This window comes from Pristis pectinata, chromosome 25, assembly GCF_009764475.1.
Source record: "Pristis pectinata isolate sPriPec2 chromosome 25, sPriPec2.1.pri, whole genome shotgun sequence".
In the NCBI taxonomy this organism is placed as follows: domain Eukaryota; kingdom Metazoa; phylum Chordata; class Chondrichthyes; order Rhinopristiformes; family Pristidae; genus Pristis; species Pristis pectinata.
This window is the reverse complement of record NC_067429.1, coordinates 5,448,136-5,460,744: the sequence shown is the minus strand read 5'-3', so window position 1 is coordinate 5,460,744 and position 12,609 is coordinate 5,448,136. Positions and strand designations below refer to the sequence as shown.

The following is a 12,609-nucleotide window of genomic DNA, read 5'->3' as shown; positions in this document are numbered from 1 at the left end:
TCTCTGCCACCCCCCCCCCCACTCCTCACCCTCTCTGCCACCCGCCCCCCACCCCTGACTGTGTAGAGTTTAGCTTGGATCCCGAGTCCCTCCTGCACACTGGTGAGGGCCCAGTCATCTCAGGGGGATGAGGTGGTGGTTGTCTGGGGCTGCTCGATGTCACTGCGAATCAGGTCCGCCTGCCCAATTCTCATTCCAGCTCTGACCACATCTCTGGGTAGTTGCCAAGTGAGGCCAGCCACTTCCTCAGAGGAAAAGGGAACAAGCTACGGGGCTAGATGGCCACTACCCGGTGTACACCACCCGAAAATAACATTCCCAAATAGTAGTGATGAACGAAAGCCAAGAGCACTGAACTGCAGCCAGAGGGACAAAGGGAGACAGAGAGAGACAGAGACAGAGACAGAGACAGAGACAGACAGAGAGAGACAGAGAGAGAGACAGAGAGAGAGACAGAGAGAGAGACAGAGAGAGAGACAGAGAGAGAGACAGAGAGAGAGACAGAGAGAGAGACAGAGAGAGAGACAGAGAGAGAGACAGAGAGAGAGACAGAGAGAGAGACAGAGAGAGAGACAGAGAAGGAAAGGGGCACATATACACAGAAAGTCAGAGACAAAGAGGCATAAAATGGCAGATATAAAGATAGACAGAGAGGTGTACACACACACACACACACACACACACACACACACACACACACACACACACACACAGGGAAGCTCTAAATATTCCTGGATACAAGGTTTCAGGAAAAATAGGGAAAGAAAGAAAGCAGACTGTAGGGTATTGGAGTGAGGAAAATACTGCAGTGCTGGACTGAGGGGATGTCCTGGAATGATAAAGGACAGAAAATATCTGTTTAGAGTCATGGAACAATAGAGCTGTGATTACACCATAGGGAATGTTCTAGATGCTGACTACTAATAGGAGCAAATCTGCAGTGAAATTGCAGAGATGTGAAAAAAGAAATAGAATAGTAATAATGGGAGACTTCATCCATCCAGATATGGACTGGGATACCAGCCAAACACAGACAAGGAAAAGCAACAACAGAAGTGACAAAGAGAGCCAAGAGTTTCTGAAATGCATTCAGTACGATTCTGGCCCAATAAGGAAGGCGACATTACTGGACTCGGTTCTGGGATACAAGCCAGGCCAAGTAGGGCAAGTACGGGTGTGGGAACCACTAGGAAACAGCGATGATAAAAGCATGAGGTTTAGAAAGGATAGAACAGCTACGGAAAAGAACACTCCAAGGTAAAAATAGTCAATTGGAAAAGGGTAAACTTCAATGCAGTAAGAAAAATTCTTGCCCAAGTTAATGGAAGTATGTGAAGGAGAAAATTTGCCACATTAAGGGGATAGGGCAGGAGAAATTGGAGAAACTAAGTCTTTTCTACCTGGAGCAGAGCAGGTTAAGAGGGGATATGACTTTGGTATACAAGGAGTATAGCTAGGGTAGAGTGCAGGAAACATATTCCAAGGTCAGAGCAAGATAAGACTAGAGGACATAAGTTAGGGCAAAGGGGAAGAGTTTCAGAGGGGGACCTTTTTCACTCAGTGAGTGGCAAGTACCTGGAATGCACTACCTGTGAGATTAGTTGAAGCTGTGTCGCTGACAGCATTTAAGAAGTGTTTAAATGAGGAGCGTCTAAAGGAAATGTCTGAATCACTGGCATAAAGGGCTATGGACCAAGTTCCGGGCGATGGGATTAATACGGAAGGGTGCACACTGAGTCAGGCCGAAAGGCCTGTTCCCATCCTGCATAATCTATGATTCTAGAGTGGGATGAACTGTATTGTTCATACACAGAGCCAGTATACACCTGACAGGCTAAATGGCCTCCTTCCATTCATAAAGTACTTTGAGATTCAGAAGGAGGGTGGGTGGAGAGGGAGAGGGGGAGAGACACCTTGAATGAAGTGTAAAAAAAATTATGTAAACTGATAATTTATGAACATATGTTTTCTTCACAACCGCGTACTGTTAATTACTTTTACCATGATCTGTATCCTCAGAATCCCACACTTTGATGCAACCTACCTCCATTATCAGTCCTCTTGAGGGCACCATCTTTGTGGGGACAGAGTTCACATCGCTGGAAACAAAGGGTATGGTTTAATTGTTTATCACATCAACCAGTTGTAGGACAGCCTTCAATCTAGACAGGTGACTAAACTTTAGCCCCAGTTAAACACAGAACACAATCACTGGAATAGGAGGTAATTAAAAAGGTCACCGCCTGCATAATTGTAATTGTGAAACTGGATGCTGCAGTATAAACCCGCACTGCTTTTCAAAGGATGAATCGCAAAAACTGTTTTTGTATTTCTCCTGTCAGTTATTAAAACTTCTATTGCCATTCACTCCACATGTTTATTTAAATAGTGAAAGACACCTTGCGTCACCTCACCACCTCAAGAAGGCAACATCCATCATCAAAGATCCCCACCATCCGGGCCATGCCATCTTCTCGCAGCTGCCGTCGGGCAGGAGGTACGGAAGCTGAAGTCCCACACCACCAGGTTCAAGAACAGATACTTCCCTTCAACCATTCAGTTCTCGGCAAAACCCTAATCACTACAGTTTAGCAACACTATGACCACTTTGATCACATTGCATGAAAGTGGACTTTTCTTTTGTTCTGATTGTGTCCTTTCTTGTAAAAATTGTGTATAGTTTGTGTTTAATTTATGTTTTCTTTGTGAATGTCGCTTGCGTGATGCTATGTGCCTGTGATGCTGCTGCAAGTAAGCTTTTCATTGCACCTGTACTTGTGCATATGACAATAAACTAGACTTTGACAGAACTCCTCAATTCCCTGATATCCAATGATGGATGAGCAGAATATTCCCTACAAGTGAACATTAGGAAGACGGAAAGCACTTGCCCATGCGTTTTGGCGCATCCTAATGGGACATAGGAGCAATACGCTGAACCATTCATAAGACCATAAGATATAGGAGCAGAATTAGTTCTGTGCCGCCATTCAATCATGGCAGATTTTTTGTTCTATTCAGCCAATGGCCCCGGTCTGAGGCCAAGGCCTTGGAACAACTGACGGCTGCTGCTCACTTCAGAGACCTTTCAGCTGGGTTCAGGATGGCTGGCAGCTGTGGACCTTGAGCTGAGCCTAGTGTGGGGCATTGGGACATCATAGATGGTGGGAGTGGGGCAAGACCAGCAAATTAAATGGTTCGTGTTGAGAGGGGTGTAGAGACTGGGACTTTCAAGGATGGGGATCACAGGGTCTGGTGATACATTGGGGCCACCACACAGCGGGAAAAAGTAGGTGACTGATCTGGCAGGTGGTAGGAGTCCTGGTCTGGCAGTGTAAAAGGAAGACCACATTTTCCCAGGACAGCCCATTGCTGGGTGCTCCTGGGACAACATGGTCCAGGATCCATTGCAATGGCCCAAAATTGATGCTGGACAGGGAATGACAGCATCCCATGAGTCTCTGATGGACAAATAACATCAGGGCATAGGGCAAGTCAGGCCTGGAACTGCCTGGTCAAATTTCCAAAGTGCTGCAAAATGACACAGAAAGGTTATTCCTGAGTTTATTCTGGGGTACAACACATCATTAAGGTTGAAAAGAATGGCATTGTACTAGGAAATTACTTTGTTTCCATCACAAACACTGCTCACCACCTTGGTCATTGACGTCAGGAAAGGGGGCGGTGTACATGCACCTGTCTACATCAATGGTGCTGAGGTCAAGAGGTTGAGAGCTTCAAGTTCCTAGGAGTGAACATTACCGATAGCCTGTCCTGGTCCAACCACGTAGACGCCACGGCCAAGAAAGCTCACCAGTGCCTCTACTTCCTTAGGAAGCTAAAGAAATTTGGCACGTCTCCTTTGATACTCACCAACTTTTATCGATGCACCATAGAAAGCATCCTAGATGGATTCATCACAGCTTCGTATAGCAACTGCTCTGCCCAGGACTGCCAAGAAACTGCAGAGAGTTGTGGACACAGCCCAGCACATCACGGACACCAGCCTCCCCTCCATGGAATCTGTCCATGGACTCCATGGACCTCAGTGAAGCAGCCAGCATAATCAAAGACCCCACCCACCCAGGTCATTCTCTCTTCTCTCCTCTCCCATCAGGCAGAAGATACAGGAGCCTGAGGGCACGTACCACCAGGCTCAAGGACAGCTTCTATCCCACTGTTATAAGACTATTGAACGGTTCCCTTATACAATGACATGGACTCTTGACCTCACAATCTACCTTGTTGTGACCTTGCACCTTATTGTCTAGTGAGGATCAGCATCACATCTTTCTGACAACCTTTCCTTAGGTTATCAAATGACAACAACTACAAATTGTATTTACATAGCAGATTTAATATAATGAACAAGTCGAGCTCTAATTGAGGCCAAGCCAAAGAGACATTAGGTTGAGTCAAATCTCGAACCCCGCAACCAGCTGTTGAGAGGATGCAAAGCCTCCCATGGCCATTATTTGAGGAAAGGAAGGTGCTTTCCCTGGTGTCCAGGTCAGTCCCTCGAACACCAACCTAGAAATTGTTCTGCTCCCTAATATGTGGTGATGGTGGTACAGGGGTTGAAGTACTGGACTAGTAATCTAGAAACCAGAGTTCAAATCTCACTTTGGAATTTCAATTCATATTAATAATGTGAAATGAGGAAACAACAACAACTCACCGTCCAATGATAACTATAAAGACCACTTGTTGTTAAAAACTCATAGAACATTACAGCACAGGAAGAGGCCCTTCAGCCCACAATGTCTGTGCTGAACACGATACCAAATTAAGCTAAATCCCTTCTGCCTGCACGTGATCCTTATCCCTCCAGATTCACATGCCTATCTAAAAGCCTCTTCAACAGCAATATCATATCTGTTTCCACCACCACCTCTGGCAGCCCTTTCCAGGCACCCACCACTCTGTGTAAGAAAAAAACCTGCCCTGCACATCCTCTTGAAACCTTCCCCCACTCACCTTAAATGTGTCTTCTAATACGTGACATTTCTACCCTGGGAAAAAGATTCTGACCGTCTACCCTATCTGTACCTTTCATAATTTTATGAACTTCTATCGGGTTTCCACTTAGCTTCCGACGCTCCAGAGAAAACAAACCAAGCTTGTCCAACCTTTCCTTGTAGCTCATACTCTCTAATCCAGGCAGCACCCTGGTAAACTTCTTCCGTACCCTTTCCAAAACCTCCAGAGGATACCATTGAAAGTATCCTAACTGGTTGTATCGTGGTCTGGTACAGCAATTCAAATGCACAGGAATGTAAGCAATTGCGGAGAGTAGTGGGCTCAGCCCAATACATCAGAGGCACATCCCTCCCCACCATCAGTAGTATCGACAGGAGGTGCTGCCTCAAGAAGGCAACATCTGCCATCAAAGATCTCCACCATGCGGGCCAGGCCATTTCCTCACAGCTACCATTGGGCAGGAGGCCTGAAGTCCCACACCATCAGGTTCAAGAACAGCTACTTCCCTTCAACCATTCAGCTCTTGAACCAACCTGCACAACCCTAATCACTACCTCAGTATAGCAACATTATGATCACTTTGCACTACAATGGACTTCAATTTATTTTTGTTCTAATTGTGTTCTTTCTTGTATAAATTATGTTTAATTTATGTGAATGCTGCTTATCTGATGCTATGTGCCTGTGATGCTGTTGCAAGCAAGTTTTTCATCGCACCTGTGCACACGTGTACTTGTGCATAGGACAATAAACTTGACTTTGATATCCTTCCTGTATTGGGGTGACCAGAATTGCACACATCTGATTCACCCTTCAGTGGGAGAAAATCTACTGTCCTTTCCCAGTCTGGCTGTGCATTTCTGGATTCATGTGGTTGACTTCTAGGTAATGTCTGAAATGGTCTAGCAAGTAGCTGACTCACCACTACCTTTTCATGGAGGGATCTTAAAACTGGAATGTTGTTTAACAAGGAGGCAATGTAGGTTAACAGTGTCCAGATCCCCAAATAATGAACATTTCTGAAAAAGATAAGTGTGCCCAAGGGAGTGATCGGGCGTTTGACTGTCAGCGCCTTGTGGAAAAGAGATAAATCGCTCAGGGATTGAGGCCCCAAATATGGAGATAATTATCGGGACTTACTTGGGTGGGGCCCAGCCCTGAGATTTATTTCTTCATTCCATAGCCCTGAGGAGTGCTATTGAAATCCCCTTGCCCCAGGAGTACCCAATGATTGGCTGCCTGAAGCAGCTTGCGACAGATTTCCCTGGCAAAAGCTCCAGAGCTGAGTTACCCGGGGCATGATGTTATCTGGTGCAGAACTTGTATTGTATGCCCAAGGCTGGATTGGTGAAAAGAAGTGCCCAATCACATTTACAAAGTAATATTATTTGTTCCACTATGAAAAAAAATCAATCTTCAGATGTATAACACAGAATAAAAAAAAACAGTGCTACAGAATTGAATTTCCAGGTCATTATCTGGTGGTTGTGATATTGCTGAGTGCTGGATGTATCTGTCCCAACTGACGGTGCTTGCCTACAGCACAACCACAGACACATTCCAAATGTATTCATTCAATCTTAGGACATTGAGGATGCCCTTTATAGGAATATTAACCAAATACTGAATTCTGCTGTGACTTCAACATGTATGGATAGTAGATCAAGAATGCATTAGAATTTGCTGTGAAGCATTCCATGGCCGAATAACTATGTAGAACAAGCACATTTCAGCTGCTGAGCTGTAACTTGGCAAGGGTTTGAGGATAACTTCCTTCCACTCCAGTTCTGTGGGTTCTGGGCTGGCCAATGTGATATGTGCAGGCTCTGTCACGAGGAGATACTTGTTGGGGTGAAACGGTGCCAGAGAAGGAAGCAGATAAAAATCAGAAGTCATAAATTAAACAAACTCCAGTCAGGAGGTGCTAGCTAGCAGCCAGTGGGAGCAAAGATCCTTTCAGTCTGCTTCATTGGACCTATCGGGTTACCATTGGCAAAAACCCTTCCAGTATAAAACTACAGAGCTTACAGCTTCCTAAAAGACTGCTTTTCACAATCACCAGTTGCTCCTTACTTGGCAGTCCCTTGGGGTGGATGGTGACTTAGTTCCACTCCAGTTCTGTGGGAACTGAGGTGGCCAATGCAGGACCCTCAGACTCTGTCACAGATGGTGCTTGACGGGGCAGGTGGAGGGCACACCCTCCTTGTAGTCCCATCATGGATCAACGCTAATCCGCTACTTCTCAGGCTCTGGAGACATGAAGATGAACACGGGCAGTGTTGCAATGGACTGCAATTGCATATTCTCCCCATTTTCTCTGATCATAGGTGAACTCTTGCTTTATTGAGTTTGGATGCGATGCCAGATTTGCCAACACTTTCCTGCTGTCCAAGTCCCTCAATGTACAAAGTATTGCCCATGCTTTTATTGGTTTACATTGGCTCCCAGTCAAAAGAAGCAAATTTCCATAGCAGAAGGCAACATGGGGCAGCCATGAATTTGCACATTTAAAAGTGAGTGACTCAAGATTAACTTCTACCCTGTGATGTTAAATTCAAGCAAGGGCATTCCAGACAAAAACAGGAAGCACTTTGAGACACAAATATTGAAGAAATGTGAAGTTCTATCTCCCCCAGAAAAGCCATGGAGTTTTTTTTGTTAGGGTAGGCAGCAAAGAAGATGGAGCAAACCCAGTTAAATGGAGCTGAGGTGGAGATCAATCATAACCAAGTAAATGGCAGAGCAGTCTCAAAGGGCTGAATGGTCTCCTCGTGCCTACTACTCGGCTGTTGCTTCGTATTATTCTCAGGCAGTTACTTGGGAGAGGATGACTTGTGGGCCACTCCAGTTCTGTGGCTTCTGGGCTGGCTGATAAGGCCAACTTGAGATCTGCAGGCTCTGTCACTGGTGGAGCAGGAGAGATTTGATGGGGTGAGTGGGTGGCCAATTTGGGAGGTGCCACACCCCTTCTGCCATTTCCACAGGAATTCTATGTGCTCCCAAAGACATCCAAGGATCTCAGTGCTTTCCTCAGGTTCTCCTTCTCCATTTTGATTGGCCGGAAGATGAAAGATTCCCATGAGTTGATGAGAATGTGACATTCCCACCCCCACTCCCCCAAGGAACTTTTGGCAACACCCTTCATGCGTTTACTCTGACTTAGTAACTCCTGCCTCGAGGGAGTTTGTAGAATTTGGGAGTCTGGTGTTGGGCATGGAAACTTCATAGTCCGCCCATTGGAGCAGACCCAGCATGACTAGACATTGGTGCAGGGAACGTTGTCCTGAATGTTGTCCTGCTAACGTTGGTTTGCTTACCCTCTGAATGCTTTTGGAAGGTCTTGCAGAGATAATGTTGGTGTTACCTCTCCAGTACTTTATATGTAGTCCATGCTTTAGGTGCGACATCTGAAGGTGTGACCATCATCAACATCTGCCTTCACTAAGAGGTGGCTGCTGTTTTATGGGAAGTGATCTTTGTTTTCCAGAGCGATAGGATGGAATATCGAGGGGTAACATCGTGTTGCAGGGACAGGTTGGAGAAGGGCATTCATTTTGCAGATATTTGGTGCAGATATTGTCTCGTACACTGCAGCTATCTCAACAACACTGAAACTTGTTTGCTTTCACTTCTCAATGATAACTTTCCACTTATTAGAACAATAGAAACCATGGCTTGTTCCCCAAGGGCTCAGGAGGGATATGCAGCCATTGATGGAGCACCAATCCACCTGGACCAGGATAGGCACCGGGCTGTACTGTGTTGTCTAATCCCAACATTATCCTCACTAAGGAATGCAGGGGGAATTAAGCAAGAATTCTCATTTTATTCGGTGGGCAAAATAAAATTGGAATTAGTTTATTATTGTCACGTGTACTGAGAAACAGTGAAAAACTTTTGTTTGCGTGCCATCCAGACAGATCATGCCATGCACAAGTACACTGAGGTAGTACAGAGAAAGTGCAGTGCAAGTGAACAAGTGTAAGGGAGATTGGAAGATCAAGAATTCACCTTTAGCACACGAGAGGTCCATTCAAAAGTCTGACAACAACAGGGTAGAAGCTGTCCCTGAGCCTGGTGGTACGTGCTTTCAAGCTTTTGTATCGTCTGCCCAACAGGAGAGGGGAGAAGAAAGAACGACCAGGATAGGAGGGCTGCTGGATTATGTTGTCCGCTTTCGCGAGGCAGCAGGAAGTGTAGACAGAGTCAGTGGAGGGGAGGCTGGTTTGCATATTGTGCTGGGCTGCATCACAACTCTGATCCATGTATAGGATGTGACCCAGGTAGTATTATGGTCAAAACCGAATGACCAATCAGCATTCTTAGTCAATGGCAAGAGTGGTCACTTGGACAGTGTTACTAAACCTAGTGATTCACTTCCCTCAGGAGAGAATAGGTATGCAAGGACAGGTCTCCTTTTAAATCATTGAGAATATGACAGTTCTAGTATATGGAAACCTTCCGATGTTTCAATTCATGAAAGTCTCACTTACATTATTAACCAACACTAAAGCATTAGGTTGATTTGAATTTTCAGTCAATCTTCCCTGGATAAAATTATTTTTAACTACTTGTGATTTCCCAAAGGGCGATAAATATAGTGAGTGTTTCAGACATTCCAATGATTCTCATGATCAATGAATTTGCACTAATCATGTTCAATTGCCTGATCAAAGTGCATTTGAACAGCAACTATAATCTATTAGCTGCCTACTACAGGGTGCAGTGAGAATAACCCATCACAACCCAGGACAGGCACGGTGGTGTAGCAGTTAGCGTAACACTATTACAGCGCCAGCGACCCGGGTTCAATTCGGCCACTGTCTGTAAGGAGTTTGTACGTTCTCCCTGTGTCTGCGTAGGTTTCCTCCGGGTGCTCCGGTTTCCTCCCGCATTCCAAAGACATACGGGTTAGGAAGTTGTGGGCATGCTATGTTGGCGCCAGAAGCGTGGCGACACTTGCGTGCTGCCCCAGAACACTCTATGCAAAACGGAGTACAGCACAATACAGGCCCTTCGGCCCACAATGTTGTGCTGACCTTTAAACCTCGCCTAAGACTATCTAACCCCTTCCTCCCACGTATCCTTCTATTTTAAATTCGTCCATATGCTTATCTAGTAATATCTTGAACTTGACCAATGTACCTGCCTCCACCACCGCCCCAGGCAGCGCACTTCACTGTGGGTTTTGATGTACATGTGACTAATAAAGATATCTTTACTTGGGAGCCTAACAAGGCAAAACAAAAATACAAGTTATTTACTTGGAAGATAGAATTGCTCACTACATACCAACTCAAAACACGTGCACAGTATGCTGCTGTAATTCAATAGCCAAGGCATATTGAGACCAAGTCATAGGGCTCTCCCTTTAATTGAGTCCTGGAACCAGTCAGATAAAGCAACTGCTCCAAATTTGGCAGGCATCACAAAGTGTTTTGCAAATCAAGGTTCAATGTCACATGTTAGCCAGGGGGCTTAAAAGATTCAAATTACAAAACATGACCTCTGCTCCAAAAATCCTTCACTCACACTCTCCACTGCCAGTCACAACAAGGCAGTGCTGCAAAGTCACTAAGACTACTTCACCTCTGGAATGAATTAACGCACCAGCAAAGGTTCTAACACCTTCGGGAAAAGGTGTTATTACTCAGGGGTAGTAACAAACAGCAGACAAACAACTTTTATTCACTTAGTGTCCTTTTGACCTGAAGAAAACACCCAAGGCTGTTCAGGGAGGTGACTCCAGGATGGCACCAAAGCAGAGGTTGGAGATGGGAAGGACTTTGAAGGAGGGGGAAGGTACAGCAAGTGGAGGAGGTTAGAATGATGGCATCACTGTGGTGGTGAAGGCAGGTGGGGCACTGTGAATGAGACAGCAGAGGTAATCCACTGTAGTCCAGATTTGGCAGTGTGGAGGGTTAGGGCTGGTTGCTGAACCAGGGTAGAGTGGGGTTCAAGTGAGGATGCAAATAATAGAACCACAGAAATGTCCAGCATGAAAACAGACCCTTCGGCCCATCTCATCCTTGCCGACCGTGACGCCGACCTACGTTAAATGCCCTTTGCTCACATTAGGCTCATATCCCTCTACGCCTCTCCTACACATATACCTGTCCAAATGCTTCTTAAAGATGATATCTTCCTCCACCACCTCCTCTGGCAGCTTGCTCCAGATGGTCACCACCCTCTGTCATGGAAACACAGAAGCATACAGCACAGAAACAGAGCCTTCAGCCCAACTCGATCATAATGCCTATCTACGTTAATACCATTTGCCTAATTAATTGGTAATTGGCTTATTATTGTCACATGTACCAAGATACAGTGGAAAAACTGTTTTGCATGCCATCCAGACAGATCACATCAAACACAAGTACATCGAGGTAGAACACAGGGAATGCAAAATACTATTACAGTTACAGAGAAAGCGCAGTGCAGGTAGACAAATAAAATGCAAGGGCCATGACGAGTAGACTGAGAGATCAAGAGTTAGGCCTGTGTCCCTCCAAGCCTTTCCTATCCAACTACAGGAAAGCAGAGGCGACAGGGCACGATAGAGGCAATGGGTGAGCAGAACTGAGTAGTACCAGCAGAGTTTTGAAGATCACAGAGCTTCCATTGGTTGGATCCAGAGCTCGAGTCAGCAGCGAATACAGATCACAAAGACAGGCGCACTTCATGGGAAGGGTAAAGTGAATTAAGCTTTGTTTATTTAGATCCCTCCTGGATCTTCTGTAACGTCCTCCAGCCCAAAACCCTCCACAAATTCTAGCTTCCTCTGACTCTGAGCTCCTGCAGATCACTGACTTTATTCAAGCCGTCTCTGCCAGTTATGCCCTCAGCTGACTCAGCCCCCAGCAATGGAATTCCCCTTGGGAAGGACGGATGACCAGAAACCTGGTCTAAGAGGTAGATTCCAAGGAACAACATAAGCCTCCCTCGTGATTCTCAAAGAAGCAATTCATGTAGGATGGGTTGGGGGGAGATGAATCAACAAGCGAGGCTCCAGGACAAATGAGGTGCAAAATGACCTTTGTGTGAAATGATTGGCACGCACAGAGTATAATCCTAGGACTGTGTCTCTTGTGTATAGAAAGAGACTTATCTCACCATCATAGAGCTCTCTTGGCTTCTATGGAGCTCATACACCAGAATTTGCTTTCTGACTGTGTAATTTCCTCTACTGCAACCCCAATTTTCAATGCATCATTGGCAGCCACGTCTTCACCCAGCAAGGCCCTAAGCCCTCAAATTTCCTCCCTAAAACATATTGACTTCTTTTTCCACCCTTTAAAACATTCCTTAAAACCTCTCTGATGACCCAGCAGTTATCTGCCCAACATTTCACTGAGAAATCTGTACTTCTATGTTACCTTTCACATTCTTTACACACAGCCCAACACGTTTTGCAACCTCTGTTGTAATGTCAAATCTCATTGTCATCTCCAGGGCAGATGATAATCTCTGGTTATTTACTGAAGGAATGAATCACAGTTGATCTGAAAAGGTTATCAAAAGGAACTTCCTGCTTAGCTTGCTTCAGACAGCTTCTATCCTGCTGTTATAAGACTATTGAATAGTCCCCAGTACGACAAGATTGACTCCCAATCTCACAATCTAACTTGT

The 12,609-nt window shown here is 45.4% G+C and overlaps 1 protein-coding gene across 5 annotated transcripts in view; it reads right to left on the bottom strand.

Annotated features, from left to right (window-relative positions):
* LOC127582866 (protein AF-10-like) overlaps positions 1-12,609 on the bottom strand; it is a 194,933-nt gene that overhangs the window by 171,699 nt on the left and 10,625 nt on the right. For all 5 annotated transcript variants that reach the window (XR_007958177.1, XM_052038465.1, XM_052038466.1 and 2 more), the window contains exon 3: positions 2,045-2,099. Coding sequence is in view for 4 of the 5 variants with exons in the window: in XM_052038465.1 (XP_051894425.1) it covers positions 2,045-2,099 (55 nt within the window). In the remaining variant the exon portion in view is untranslated. The remainder of the gene's footprint in view (positions 1-2,044; positions 2,100-12,609) is intronic.